At 60.2% G+C, this 15,154-nt stretch overlaps 1 protein-coding gene across 4 annotated transcripts in view; it reads left to right on the top strand.

Annotated features, from left to right (window-relative positions):
• BCAR1 (BCAR1 scaffold protein, Cas family member) overlaps window positions 1–10,412 on the top strand; it is a 42,908-nt gene extending 32,496 nt beyond the window's left edge. For 2 of the 4 annotated variants that reach the window (XM_005313781.4, XM_024113822.3), the window contains 5 exons: window positions 1,333–1,494; window positions 2,316–2,429; window positions 3,316–4,449; window positions 7,588–7,677; window positions 8,991–10,412. In XM_005313781.4, the coding sequence (XP_005313838.2) occupies window positions 1,333–1,494; window positions 2,316–2,429; window positions 3,316–4,449; window positions 7,588–7,677; window positions 8,991–9,506 (2,016 nt within the window). In that variant the 3' untranslated portion in view covers window positions 9,507–10,412. The remainder of the gene's footprint in view (window positions 1–1,332; window positions 1,495–2,315; window positions 2,430–3,315; window positions 4,450–7,587; window positions 7,678–8,990) is intronic. The other 2 variants (XM_042846944.2, XM_024113821.3) reach the window with 2 other exon arrangements.
• The last annotated feature ends 4,742 nt before the right edge of the window (window positions 10,413–15,154 follow it).

Below are 15,154 nucleotides of genomic sequence, written 5' to 3' on the forward strand. Positions count from 1 at the left end.
AACCACTGGGCTGTCTCTCCTTCTCTGGCAGCCCGCTCCTCACAAGCTGGGCTGGGCCTGGGCGTGTCAACCACGTGCTCCCAAATGCACAGCCCCATCTCCCCTCCCCCTCACGTACCCCTTCCCCAACACAGCCCCGTCTCCCCCTCCCCTGCACCTCTTCCCACATGCAGCCCCCTTCTCCACCTCCTGCCCACCCAGGGAGGCTCCCCGAGGAGCTGGCTCCCATCTGCCATACACTGTCCCATTCCATGGGGAGTGTCGCGGCCCACCCCCACCCTAGCTCCAGCTGGCTCCGATCAGCAGCTCAATGATTGGACCCCACTGGCACGTAAATGTGGACCATGTGTGGACCCTGCCGTGGTACCAGCTGGCCCGAGTTGTGTGGCGCATGGCTGGGTGCACTCGGACCCCCCCGCCGGTGCATTCCTCACCCTGCCGCAGGCAGACTCCGGAGGGCTACATGAGCCTGTGCGTGCCCAGCCATGGAGAGCAACACAGACGGGCACGGAGCCCTTTGCTCTCACGCCCTTCTCTCCTCCTGCCGGCTCATGGGGCTGGGGTGGATAGCAGGAGAAGCTGGGCTGGCTCTGCCTTGGGCTGATAGTGAGTCCCTCCCATGGCCTCCAGGGAGGCTGGGCTTGCGGCCATGGCCCTCGGGCTGCCTGGGTTCCTGGCTTCGGCACAGTCTCTCTGTGTCACCCAGGACGTGCCCCGTGGTCTCTCTGAGCCTCGGTCCCCCCAAACCGGAGCGGCGCTCCTCCCTTCGCCAGCCTGGCACGTGAGCTCTTGGGGAGGGGCTCTCCCGCCAGCCCTGGGCTGCCAACTGGGGCCCTGGCCTCGTGTGAGGCCAGTGGTGCCAGCTGCTGCTCGCCATGTGCCCAACTGCATTGGAGGAGTGCTGCCCCCCGGCCCCAGCTCCCACCTGCTATTGACACGGCCAGGGAGCTCAGCTGTGGGCTCTGGCATTGCTGCGAGCAGGACAGGGAGGGGGAGAGGTTCAGGAGGCAGAGCTGGCTGCAGAACACCAATGTGAACGGGCGACACCCGGCGTTCCCATCAGTCTGTAGTTGGGATGGGGCACTTACTCCGGGCACTGCCCCCCCCCCATTCAGTGCCTAAGCAGGAACTGCTGAGACCCCCGACAATTTCTCTTCTCTGCTCCCCACAGCTGCCGCCCACTCATACCGGGGGAGACTCTGCTCTCCCCCTCCCCCATCCCCCCCGGCCATAGCGCCTGTGCCACGTGGCAGCGCCCTGCTCCCCCTCGGGACGGGGGGCACCTGTATCGCAAGGCAGCGCCCTGCTTACCTACCCCGTTCTCTCTTCCAGGTAGTGGTGCCCACCCGCGTGGGGCAGGTCTACATCTACGACTCACCCAAAGGCGAGCAGGACGAGTATGACATCCCACGGCACCTCCTCGCCTCCGGGCCCCAGGAGATCTACGACGTGCCCCCCATCCGGGGCATGCTTTCCAGCCAGTACAGCCAGGAGGTGAGGCCCTGCGCCAGCAGGTGGGCCAGCTAAGAGGCCTGTGTGTGTGTGGCCTGGTATGGCTAGCTAGCTGCCCCTCCCACTCCCTCATCCCATAGGTGCTCTCCTTTCCATCTGGGTCAGGGGAAAGAGCTTCTTCTGGGGTACTCTGGATCTTGTCTCCTTGCTCGTCCAGCAGGGGGTGATGGGCAGGGTCTCTCTCCTCCCGGCTTTGGTCTGAGGGACAGTCTCCAGTGCGAGAACAAGGGATGCCCAATGATGCTGAAAAGAGGGCAGATTCCAGTATGATTAGCCTGTGGAACTCCCTACTACATGAAGTGTCCAGGGGAGGGAGGGATAGCTCAAACCACTGAGCATTGGCCTGCTAAACCCAGGGTTGAGAGTTCAATCCTTGAGGGGGCCACTTAGGGATCTGGGGTAAAAATCTGTCTAGGGATTGGTCCTGCTTTGAGCAGGGGGTTGGACTAGATGACCTCCTGAGGTCCCTTCCAACCCTGATATTCTATGACCCAGATTGTAGCAAGCTTCAAAGAGATTCGTGGTTAGTGCTAGCAAAGGCAGAAGGGATACTAACCAATTAGGCTCAACTGGAGGCCATCTATAGGATGAGAGTGATGTGGGGGACAGATGACCCCCTCCACCCCATCTCTCTGTTGTGGGGTTCATGCACCTTCCTTCCTGGCCACTGTCAGTCAGGCTCCTGAGCTCAGGGCAGTGGGGCTTGGCCGTCCTAGTATCCCTAGGGATCGACATGGCTACGGGCAGGTGCCTGGGCATGTGCTAGCCGCTGGAACCAATGCCATTGCTCGCTGCGCTCGCAGGTCTATGACACCCCCCCAATGGCAGTGAAGGGCCCCACCGGCCGGGAGCCCGGCCAGGAGATCTACGACGTGCCCCCCAGCGTGGAGAAGGCCCTGCACCAGGCTCCCCAAACTGTGAGTGGTGCCGGGGGGGGCAGGAAATGCGGGCAGGGGGGCATGGGAATTCCTTTGCCTGCCCCAGGGCTGGTATCCAAGCCTGCACTCCCTGGCATGTCCCAGCACTAAGTCTTGGCTGGTTCTGCAGCGCAGTGACACCATGCCAGGCGGGGCGCAGAGCAGGATTTCCTCCAGCCGAGCTCCCAGGTGGGGTCAGCGCAGCATTGGAGAGCTCAGACGGTGCCATAGGCAAGCAGGGGTGGGTGCCTGGGATTGCTAGAGCAGGGGGCTCAGCGGGAACTGGGGGCAGGTCCCAGCCCCCCCAGCCTCCAAGAAGCACCAGACGGGCCCCACAACCACCAGAGCAGCTTCAAAGCCACCAGACTTTGAAAAATAATCAATATTGGGCAGTTTTCTGACCCATTGGGGCTCCCCCACAGTGTCTGCTCAGACACGAAGGAGAGCAGGCAGGGCCGGGCATGGATGGTAGGAAGGGGCGTGGGCAGGGCCAGGTGTTATATGCAGGAAGGGGCACGGGCAGGGCCGGGCACAGGCAATAGGAAGTGGGGCGGGCAGGGCCAGGAGCAGGTGGAGGAAGGGGCTGGGGTGTGGGCAGGGCCGGGCATTATATGCAGGAAGGGGCACGGGCAGGGCCGGGCACAGGCAATAGGAAGTGGGGCGGGCAGGGCCAGGAGCAGGTGGAGGAAGGGGCTGGGGTGTGGGCAGGGCCGGGCATTATATGCAGGAAGGGGCACGGGCAGGGCCGGGCACAGGCAATAGGAAGTGGGGCGGGCAGGGCCAGGAGCAGGTGGAGGAAGGGGCTGGGGTGTGGGCAGGGCCGGGCATTATATGCAGGAAGGGGAACGGGCAGGGCCGGGTGCTCACAGCTGCTGTCTCCCCCCAGGTGTATGACGTCCCCCCATCCGTGAGCAAGGACGTCCCGGACGGCCCCTTCCAAGAGGAGACCTATGACGTGCCCCCTGCCTTTGCCAAGCCAAAGGCGCTGGACCTGCCCCGGCACCCAGCGGAGCCGGCCCTGCCCGAGGACGTGTACGACGTGCCACCGGCGGCGGGGAAGGGCGCCCCCGAGGCCCCCTTCCCACAGGAGATCTATGACGTGCTGCCCGGCCTGCGGAAGCTGGTGGGGCCCGCGCAGGATGTGTACGATGTGCCCCGGGAGCTGCACGCTGGCAGCCTGGATGCTGAGGGCGAGTACATCTATGACGTGCCGCCGCAGGTGGACCGGGAGGCCAGGGCTGGCGATGCCAAGCGCCTCTCAGCCTCCAGCACGGGCAGCACCCGCAGCAACGTCTCCAGCTCCTCGCTGGACGTGGGGCCGGGCAAGGATGCGCCCAAGGAGCTGGGCCTGGGCCTGGACCTGGACGCGGCCATGGAGCTGTTGGCCCGGCTGCAGCACCACATCAGCGGTTCCGTCTCCTACCTCATGTCCTTCATCAGCACTGGCTGGCGCAGCCCGGAGCAGCTGGAGCAACATGCGCCCAGCCTCCGGGCGGCGGCCGAGGGCATCAAGGGGGCGCTGCGGGACCTGCTGGAGTTCGCCCGCGGGGCCGTGGGCAACGCGGCCCAGGCCTCCGACCGCGCCCTGCACACCAAGCTTAGCAAGCAGCTGCAGAAGATGGAGGACGTGTATCAGGCCCTGCTGCGGCACAGCCAGGCGCTGGATGGCTGTGGCTGGGCCCCTGGTGCCCTGGCGGCCGGCAAGCCGGGCGGCACCGACGACCTGGACCGCCTGGTGATGTATTCACGGGGCATCCCTGACGACACCAAGCAGCTGGCATCCTTCCTGCACGGCAACGCCTCCCTGCTTTTCAGACGGGGTAAGCTGCCGGCGGACGGCCCGGACACTAGTCTGCTCCTTGCCAGCCACCTCCCGCCGGTGCCCGCCGACAAGGCCAGTAGCATCCAGTCACGGCCCCTGCCCTCCCCACCCAAGTTCCTGGCGCAGGACTCGCCCGACGGGCCGTACGAGAACAGTGAAAGCGGCTGGATGGAAGACTACGACTACGTGCACCTGCAGGTGGGCAGCGGGGAGGGAGAGAGGAGGCGGAGGGGGCACCCCAGGGCAGAGCAGGAGCTGGGCTTGCTCTGGAGGGGGGCACATCTCTCTGGGGGCACCCCAGCCCCTCCCCCCGCCGACTGAGAGAGTCCTCCTCCATTCACCCCTCCCCCTCACCTGAGGCCTCTCTTCCTCCTGCTTCTCTCTCCAGCATTGCCTCCACCGGCCCCTGCCCCAGGCACAGAGCTGGTGCCCCTGGGCGGGGTGTGTTGAAATGTGTCTGGGCCTCATCCACTCGATGCCCCTGCGTCCAGCCCCAACAGGGAAGCAATGGGTCCAGCTGGGACTGACTCCTGGGAAGGCCATGGGGGTAGGGACTGGTGCCTGCTGCTTGCCACCCACCCACCACCTTTGCTTCCTTCCCTGGCACACTGCCCTGGCTAGAGGGTTCCCACTTCCCAAGCCGGGTGGGGGGCAGCAGGGTGCCAGGGGTGAGCCTGGGATGGGCAGGTTTCCTAAGGCCAGGATGCTGCGCACTGTGGCGGAGGTAGGGTTCCTTGCCCCTTTTTGACAGCCCAGAGACCCATGCTTGTTGGGCTCCCTCCCTCTATTTGGGGGGCTGAAGGGGGCCTTCAGTCTTCTGGGTCCTTGGGGAACCTCTTCACGTGCCCCATAACCAGCCCTGGGCGCCTCCCAGGTTGCCCATGCACTGGCTGTGCTTCCTCTGCAGCAGCCGCTCCCAGGGAGCAAGCCCGGGGGGCCATGTGGACGCAGCCCCTGCCTGGCGCTAGCCAAGCCGCTCCTAGCACCAGTTACGTGGGGGGGTGAACCTGCCTCCCTCCCACCAGGCTGGGTGCCCCGGCCAGAGTCCTGTTGGGCATCTCCCCTTGGCGAGGCCACGGGACTGGGCACTTAGCCAGCCAGTGCGGTTTGACGAGCTCGGCGTGTGGCATCTGGGACCCATCTCAGCCAGCCAGCCTTCTCCAGCTGTGAGCCTGCAGCGCCACCGCCTGGCCTTCTGCAGTACTGCACCCGGGCTGCAGCACTAAAGCCAGCTGTCTCTCTACTGGGAGGGCTGGGTGTGCTGGTCCCACCTGCCCCATGCTCAGCTCCAAGGGGTGGGGCACTGCATGCTGGAGCTGCAGTGGGGCGGCTGCCTCTCTGGTTCCTCACAGCGCGTGGCTGCACTCCGCCCCCTCTCGGGAGCTCTTGGTTCCCCCCTGGGTCTCGTTGCAGACAGGCTGGGCTCGCAGCCCCCTCGTCACCACGGAGTCCAGGTCAGGGTGTAGGCAGTTGTTATGCAGACAAAACTACACAGGATCATTTCAGGGGACAAGGCAAAGATGCCACGTTTATTATGATAACGATTTGATCTAGAACCACTAACTAATACACACACACACACACACACACACACACACACTTCTATCTCACCCATCTTTTTCATAGGCTTTTAGTCTGAATCCAGACTCTATAGGACTTGCTGTGTCATGCTGCTTCTGGAGTCGGTGTGATTGATCACCCGTCAATTGCAGACTTTCAGCCTGGGACCTGGCTTTGATTTTCCTTCAATTGCATCTTCCTTCTTTTTTTTTTTTTGGGTGGACTCTTCTTACTTTGTTAGGTTTCAGAGTAGCAGCCGTGTTAGTCTGTATCCGCAAAAAGAACAGGAGTACTTGTGGCACCTTAGAGACTAACAAATTTATTAGAGCATAAGTTTTCGTGGACTACAGCCCACTTCTTCATATCCGAAGAAGTGGGCGGTAGTCCACGAAAACTTATGCTCTAATAAATTTGTTAGTCTCTAAGGTGCCACAAGTACTCCTGTTCTTCTTACTTTGTTAGGGCTCTTGTCTGCATTTTCAGCCGTTGGTGACTGGTGACGGGCTGGGGCTGGAGGTTGATTCCATCATCCATACATACCTCATTCACACATCTAAACTAATAAGATTACATTAGGGTTTTGCAAAATGAAGGTTGCAGCAGGCTTTTACAAAATGGAGTGAGCATTTTAAAATGGAGTTTGAGTTACAATATGGAGAAGTATAATGAATGGCAAACAGTGAGCAGAAGTTACAATGTTGAAACAGTGCAAGTTTCAGTGATTTAAGCAGGAATTGGATTGAAAGTGAAATTTACAAGGGCAGCTGGCAGAACAGCTATGGCTCTTAACAAGCATCTTAATGGTCAATTAGCCAGTTATTGGGTAACCAGTTTTATGAATGAATGTTACATTCATAAAACTTTACTTACGAACAATTTCACAACCCCCCCAGGGGTGAGTGGCTGGCAGCTGGAGAGCCCGTTCTGGAGGTGAGGGGCATGGGGAGGGGCTAGGAACGAGCTAAGCAGGGCCGGTGCAACCCATTAGGCGACCAAGGCGGTCGCCTAGGGTGCTAGCATTTGGGGGGCGGCATTTCGGGTTCTTCGGTGGCGACCGGAGCTTCGGCCACCCCGGTCGTCGTCGGCATTTAGGCGGAGGGAGCTGCGGCAGGGGGGCACAGGGAGGGCCGCCTGCAGCAAGTGTGGGGGGGGGGGGCGGCACACAGGGGAACTCCCTGCCCCAGCTCACCTCTGCTCCGCCTCCTCCCCTGAGCACGCCGCCCCACTCTGCTTCTCTCCCTCCCAGGCTTGCGGCGCCAATCAGCTGTTTGGCGCTGCAAGCCTGGGAGGCGGGAGAAGTGGAGTGGCAACACCGTGCTCAGGGGAGGAGGCGGAGCAGTGGTAAGCTGGGGCGGGGAGCTGCTGCATGGCTCCCCGGGCCGGGGGGGAGCTCTTGCGGGGGGGGGGGGGGGCGCCTCAGGGCGGAGGGGGTGGTGGGGAGCTGCCGCAGGGGGGCTCCTTAGGGCGGGGGGGGAGGGAGAGCTGCCACAGTGCTCGGGGGCGGGGGGCGCAAGGTGGAAGTTTCCGCGCAAAACATTCTTGCACCTGCCCTGGGGCTAAGAGCTGTCTCCCAGGGCGAGGGCTCCCCAGGCCGGGAGGGGGTGACTGTGCCAGGCCAGCCCCATTCATTGCTGTGCTCCGTGCCAGAGAGAGGGCGTCCCAGATCTCTGCCCTGGCGTGGGACGGGCTCCCACCAGGGGAAACCCCCAGTGGGCTGTGATGAAGGGACCCTCCCCCCCATGGCCAATACTCATCCTCTGGCCTCCCGTCTTCCAGGGCAAGGAGGAGTTTGAGAAAACCCAGAAGGAGCTGCTGGAAAAAGGCAACATCATGCGGCAGGGCAAGGGGCAGCTGGAGCAGCAGCAGGTACTGGGGCCCAGCCCTCGGGGGGGGGCTCCCACCCCCACAGCACTCTGACAGGAGCCTGGGGAGCACAGGCAGGGGCTTAGCTAGTGATGAGGGGAGGCTGGGAAGTGTCCTCTACTGTAGATGGCTCTCCCCAAGCAGGGCCCGGCTATCTGCCCAGGCCCCTCCTGTCCCGACATGCACAGTGCAGCCTCCGTGTCAGGCAGATCCACCCAGCTCGCCCTGTCTCCCGAAGGAGATCCTCTGGCTTTGGGGGGGGAGTCCTCCTGAAGGCAAGAGAGGCCTAAGGCTGCCCAGTCCCAGGGGCTGGGTAATACAAATAGTAAACAATAATGGGATCCGGCCCTGGGGAGCTGAAGGATGCTGTCAAGCCAAGTCCAGACTCCAGCGCACACGGCAGTTCCCTGCTCTGCTTCTTTGACTTGCTGGGGGCAGCACAGACATTCGGGAGGCAGGTTTAACCATTCTGCAATTGGAATTAATGCTGTGGACAATGCGTGAGGCAGATCAGACGCCGGCTCCCTCCCCCGTGGCCAGGCCAGGCCCCGCAGGGACAGACGCCGGCTCCCTCCCCCGTGGCCAGGCCAGGGACAGACGCCGGCTCCCTCCCCCGTGGCCAGGCCAGGGACAGACGCCGGCTCCCTCCCCCGTGGCCAGGCCAGGGACAGACGCCGGCTCCCTCCCCCGTGGCCAGGCCAGGGACAGACGCCGGCTCCCTCCCCCGTGGCCAGGCCAGGGACAGACGCCGGCTCCCTCCCCCGTGGCCAGGCCAGGGACAGACGCCGGCTCCCTCCCCCGTGGCCAGGCCAGGGACAGACGCCGGCTCCCTCCCCCGTGGCCAGGCCAGGGACAGACGCCGGCTCCCTCCCCCGTGGCCAGGCCGGGCCCCGCAGGGACAGACGCCGGCTCCCTCCCCCGTGGCCATGCTTTTATCTGAGCCTCGCTGCTCCCCTTTCCCTTGATGCCTAGGGCTGGGGCTCTGAACACACTTGCTTGCAATGGGGTGTCTGTCTGTGTCCCAGTCAGCGAGTAGAGCCAGGCCTAGGCGTGCTGACCCCACTGCCATCAGCCAGGATGGACCTGGGGCCTTTGACACTAAGGGATTTTCAAGAACAAAGGGAGTTAGTGCCTAATCCCCTCGGGCAGCATTGACAGTGCCAGACTGTGGCAGAGGTGCGTGGTATTGACTCCTCGGGCTGAGGCAGTAGCTGTTGCGGGAGCCAGCCACGGGGAGGGGGCCGCAGGGGCACTTTGTCGTACTCAGCCAGGCCTGCCCACGCCCTGCCCCTAACCTGCTGTCCGTCTCCCCCCAGCTGAAGCAGTTTGAGCGGCTGGAGCAGGAGGTCACACGCCCCATCGACAACGACCTCTCCAGCTGGACGCCGCCGCAGCACTACGCCCAGGTGCGGGGCAGCAGCACCCTGTGCCCCTCCGACCACCAGCTGCTGCTGTTCTACCTGGAGCAGTGCGAGGCCAACCTCACCACGCTCACCAACGCCGTGGACGCCTTCTTTACCGCCGTGGGCACCAACCAGCCACCCAAGATCTTCGTGGCCCACAGCAAGTTCGTCATCCTCAGCGCCCACAAGCTGGTGTTCATCGGCGACACCCTGTCACGCCAAGCCCGGGCGCAGGACGTGCGCCACAAGGTCACCCACTACAGCAACCTGCTGTGTGACATGCTCAAGGAGATCGTGGTGACCACCAAGGCCGCCGCCCTCCACTACCCGTCCCCCTCCGCTGCCAAGGACATGGTGGAGCGGGTCAGAGACCTGGCCAGCAGCACACAGCAGTTCAGGATGGTGCTGGGGCAGCTGGCGGCCATGTGACGGCCTCACCAGCACACACCACGCTGGGAACTGCTCAGAGAGATCAGTCTACTAGTAACGACTGCCTCTGCACAGCAGAGCAGGAGACGAGTGTAAATGGGCTTGTAAATATTTAAAGACTCCCATTGGGCGCGGGGGGTAGACAAGTGACAGTGCTGGGCTCCTGTTCGCTCTCCCCCTTTCCCCCGAAGAGCAAGGTAGTTTTTAGGCCGCGCTGGCAATTCGTTAAGGGCGCTTTGAGGTGAAAGGCTGGAGAGCCAGGAGAGAGGCTGTGGCCTCGGAAAGAAGAGGGGGCCCTGGGCTTCCCGTAATGAAGCCATAGAGGCAAATTGTTGTTGTCCGTGATGGATTCAGAGCGCTTTAGGCCAGTGGGCGATATTTAAAAAAAGAACTCTAATTTGAATCGGAGCAATGCAATTAGAGCGGGCGCGAGCAATCAAAGGGAAGTCCAGTAGTGTCAGCTGACAGTTAGGGGCAAGTGTGATTTCCATTGACTTTGGGGCCTGATCTAATTAATGAGCTCTCTCTCTGCTAATTGACAGCCGTTTAATTGTGCAGAACGAATCAATCCAATGGTATCTGGGTGGAGATGAAAAGGAAACTGACAGAGTCCAACGGGGGAAAGGTTTATATAAGTACAGTTAAACTGTAAGCTGGAGGAGTGTCTGTGTCCATTGCCTGGCCTAACAGACAGCCCCTGGGGCCAGCAGGATGGACGCAGGGAGGTGTGCCTCACCGTGGCATGTCATGGTTGGGTTTTGCTAAGATCGGCTGTAGCAGTAATGCGAAACGAAATTGGTGCCTTGAAATGTGGGGGTTCCCGGATCTCTGGAGTACCTCACGGCCTGTATGGATACTCGTTGCTATGGAGCCTGCTGGCATGGCAGCATAAAGGTTTGCCTAGAACCCCTCTGCCTTGTGGTTATGTTTTTGGGGGGGGGACGGGGGATGGACACTGGTGTGTGAGCGTTGCCCTGAATGCAGAGGAGATGGGATCCCATGTTCCCATGGCAGATGGAGATGTGAGAACTCATCCTCTCCCAGCGGGAGCTCCTAAGGCATGGGCTGGAGTCAGAAAGCCCCCAAGTACCTGGCTGATAAGGCCGTTATCTCAGTGCCCTCTGTGGTCCCTCGTTGCTCGCCAGCTAAGCAGTCTGGGGCTGAGTCACTATGAATGGGAGACCCACTGGCAGTGTTGGGTCCCTGGGGGTTGCCCATCCCGTGGAGTCAGTACCAAGCCCAGACCCCAGCCAGCAGGTGCTGTGCTGCTGGGTCAGCTCTCATGAGATGCAACACAGGGGCTCTGACTAAGGGGCCACTGAAGCTCCTGTTGCACCCAATAAGAGATGGGTGCATTCCACTCGCCTCTAGGATCAGCCCACTGAGGTGTGGCATTCCAGCTGCCAGGTTCCACCCCAGAGGTGGCTGCATGTCGCTAGCAGGGAAGCAGAATGCTGCATAGAGCTTGCCAAGGGTTTTGTGGTCCTATGGGGGTGAAAGACACTGTGTAAATGTCGGGTGCTGCTGTTTTCCATCCCTAACTCCTGTGCCAACAGCACTCGGCTTGGGCATCTCACTGAGGTTTGCCAGCTCCTAGCACTCTCCTCAGCTGGATTCTTTCCTGCCCATGGTTAATCAGGATGTAGCCCATACAGTGTCGCTCTGGCCTACAGGGGGTGCTCCGTGGGCACAGGATTGGCATGCTGCTGCTGCCTGACAGGGAACTGAGTGCAGCCTGCTTGTTCATGGCGCTCAGCTGAGGAAAATGGGGGTGAGCAGGAAACTCAGCGGGAAAGACTAGGGCACCCTGGGTAAAGATTTGGGGGTCGTGGTGCATAATCCACTGAAATGAGCTCCCCATGCAGCGTTGGGGCCAAAAGGGCTCATGCAGAAACGGGGGAATCTCGAGTAGGAGCAGAGAGGTTCTTTGATCTCTGCATGTGGCCCTGGTGCGACCACTGCTGGAATTCTGTGTCCAGTTGTGGTGTGCACAGTTCAAGAAAGATGTTGATAATTGGAGAGGGTCAGAGAAGAGCCACGAGAATGAATAAAGAATCAGAAAACCTGCCTGATAGTGATAGACCCTAGGACCTCAATCTGCTTATCTTTAAATAAATAGGATATCTCCATTAATTAATTAATCTCCTAGAGCTGGAAGGGACCTTGAAAGGTCATCGAGTCCCGCCCCCTGCCTTCACTAGCAGGACCAAGTACTGATTTTGCCCCAGATCCCTAAGTGGCCCTCTCAAGGTTTGAACTCACAACCCTGGGTTTAGCAGGCCAATGCTCAAACCACTGAGCCATCCCTCCACCCAAGGAGAAGGTTCAGGGGGACTTGACACAGTCTGTAAGTACCCACATGGGGAACAAATATTTAGCAATGGGCTCTTCAGTTTAGCAGACAAAGGTCTCACACAAGCCAATGGCTGGAAGTTGACACTAGACAAATTGAGACTGGAAATAAGGTGTCAGTTTTTAACGATGAGAATAATTAATCACTGGAACAATTTACTAAGGGTCCTGGGGAGTTCTCCGTCACTGACCATTTTTAAATGGAGATTTGCTGCTTTTCTAAGAGATCTGCTGTAGGAGTGATAGCGGGCAGTGGGCTGTGCAGGGGGTCAGACTAGATGATCACACTGGTCCCTTCTGGCCTTGGCTTTAGGGATCAGTGGGGACAGTCGGGCATTTTACTAATGACGGCGGTGACCACAGGATTTCGCCCCACATGGAACAACGTAGAATCATAGAATCATAGAATATCAGAGTTGGAAGGGACCTCAAGAGGTCATCTAGTCCAACCCCCTGCTCAAAGCAGGACCAATTCCCAGCTAAATCATCCCAGCCAGGGCTTTGTCAAGCTGGGCCTTAAAAACCTCCAAGGAAGGAGACTCCACCACCTCCCTAGGTAACGCATTCCAGTGCTTCACCACCCTCCTAGTGAAATAGTTTTTCCTGATATCCAACCTGGACCTCCCCCACTGCAACTTGAGACCATTGCTCCTTGTTCTGTCATCTGCCACCACTGAGAACAGCCGAGCTCCATCCTCTTTGGAACCCCCCAGTGAGCCTACCTCAAGTGGCTAGTTTTGTGTGGTCACTTTCAATAAAGCATGCAGCCTAGCGTATTGCGCCTGGGACGCAGGAAAGCCCAGCTTCATTCCCGCTTCTGCCCCTGGCCTGCAGGATGCCTGTAAGCAAGTCACTTCCCCAGTCTCTGCCTCCGTGTCCCTAGCTGTAAAATGGGGAGGATGTACGGTGCTGAGAGCTCCGGTGCCGGTAAGCACTGTGGAAGATCTGGGCCTCATTACTAAAGTGCCACTGACAATTGAACAATAGGGGTATTGTAGGGCTACCACTGTCATATTGCACAATGGGGCCTTGATCCTGACTGGGTCTCTGGCCACTAACCCCATACAAAGCCCTACTGCTAACAATCTTTGGGGCTAGACAGCCCCACTCCTTTCCTCAGTAGCTTGGCCAGCCCCGCTCAGTTTGTGTACAGTGCAAACGCCAAGGAGGCAGCAGAGTCGATCATCTGTGTTGGCCCACCAGGGTCTCGCAGGGCCAGGGCTGTTTGCAACGTTCCCCCAAAAAATTATATGAAAAGGAAACAAACTTTTATTTTTGTTGTTTATTTTTTGGGGCCGATTGTCAAAACGCTGAATTTCCTGGAAACATTCGCCCAGCCGGCCACCCAGCGCGGCACCGGAGTTGGAACGGCAGGAGGAAGGTCCTTTCCTTCCAAGGAAGCCCTACCAGGGAGCTGAAAGGGGCCCTGTCACATGCTGCCAAAACAGCCGTTTTTCCATCCAAAACCAGTAGTGCTGGGAACCAGCAGGGAAGGGGAAGCTGGGGGCCAGCGGTGCAGGCTGCTGGGGAACCGCTCTTGTTTATGGCCCTGGGTAGGGAGGGGGATAATGGGTCTGGGAGTGCATTATGGGGTTGTGTCACTGGGACGAGTGGATGGGCTCAGCAGACCAGAGGTGGAGAAGGGGCTGTGGAGGGGGTAGAGACGGTGACTCCAGGGGTGACCAGAAGCTGGATTGGTTATACATGGTGCAGCACTGGGGAAGGGAGGAAACAAGCAGCCAGCCAAGGACTTGCATTTCTAGGGGGCTGTTCCTCCAAGAGCACCGGCCGCTAGACATGGATCGTTCATCCAGCACTGAATTGCAGCCGGGGCCGGCTCCAGGCACCAGCTTAACAAGCAGGTGCTTGGGGCAGCCAAGGGAGAGGGGCGGCACCTGTGGCAATTCGGGGGCGGCAGGTCCCTCACTCCCTCTGGGAGCGAAGGACCTACCACTAAACTGCCGCCGCTGATCGCGGCTTTTTTTTTTTTTTTTGCTTGGGGCGGCAGAAATGCTGGAGCTGGCCCTGATTGCAGCCACCTCGTGTGTGGAGCGTTTTGGCTGGGTAACAGCAGACAGGAACGCTAAGTGCCGGTCCAGACAAGGAGGACCGAGCACGGTTTTCTACAGAGGGCTCTGGGCTGCTTGCAGAGCTGGGCAAACCACACAGCTTCCACTACACTAGTGTCCTGAGAGCTAGGGGAATCTCTCCAAGTGGCTGAGTGCCACAATCCTGAGCAAGATGCCCAAAAGCTGTGGGGCCTGCACTCTGGCATGCAGACCCAATCCCGTCTAGGCCACCTGCTAGCACCAGCTGAGTTCAGCCCCTGCACAGGGCTGTGGCTGGAGCCATCACGGCTCTTGGAGCATGGCTTTGTCTCCCACCAGTGGCTGCACCAGGTAAGTACATCATGAGGCTGCGACTGTAGCCATGGGGCCAGCTTTATTCGGCGATGGCTTCTCTGGGGCATCATTAGGTGCAATGACTGGGGGCATTGAACAGCCTCCACAGCCAGGTGTGACTCACCTGCTACTGGCCCTGCCAGGTACGCAGCTGAGGCGTCTGCTACCCCCAAACTGACCAGCTGGTGTTTAGCTCCGGCAGTGGAGTTGCCCAAACGCGGCCCAGCCAGCAAGCATGGCACTGGCAATGTGTGGCCCAGGCCTGAAAAGGCAGGATTGGGCTGCCGTGATCACGAGAAGGCACATGCGAGCCATGAGCTCCACACTAGAGACACGGCCAATGCCCCGAACCACTGACCTGGGTCCTGCGCTATGCAGTGAGCTACCGCCCACGCCAGAGCGAGCTAGCGGGTCAGGCTGAGCCGTGCAGACCTTGAAGCCAGCATGGGCGCACCCTGATCCTCAGTTACCCCACACACATGGCGGGGGGGAGAATCTCCCAGCATACGGTGCATGGCAGGAGCTGCGGATAGCTCCGTGTGAGGGAGGCAAACCTGGGAGAGGGCTCAAACAGCAGTTTGGCTGGTGGGGATGCACTAAGCAATGGGGGCTAAGCCTGGTTCATGTCTCTAGTCCATCCAAGACCTAGATGGCCCCTGATAACCCTGTGCCCCGCTGAGCTCTCCCTGGGGGGTAAGGGGGGTGGCCCTCCTAGCCAGGCTGGGGCTCATGCGATGCTCCTGGAAGCTTCTTCCCCCATGCCGGGGTGGAGAGGGGGGTCTTCCCTCATGGATCAGCTTCCCCAGCTCCACGCCAGCGGCCACAGCCTGGCTGGCCACGGGCACAAAGCTCAGTTGAGGGGTAGGGAACTTAAAGGCGGCTTCACCAGGTGTG

The sequence above is a fragment of the Chrysemys picta genome, chromosome 14, assembly GCF_011386835.1.
Source record: "Chrysemys picta bellii isolate R12L10 chromosome 14, ASM1138683v2, whole genome shotgun sequence".
NCBI lineage: Eukaryota > Metazoa > Chordata > Testudines > Emydidae > Chrysemys > Chrysemys picta.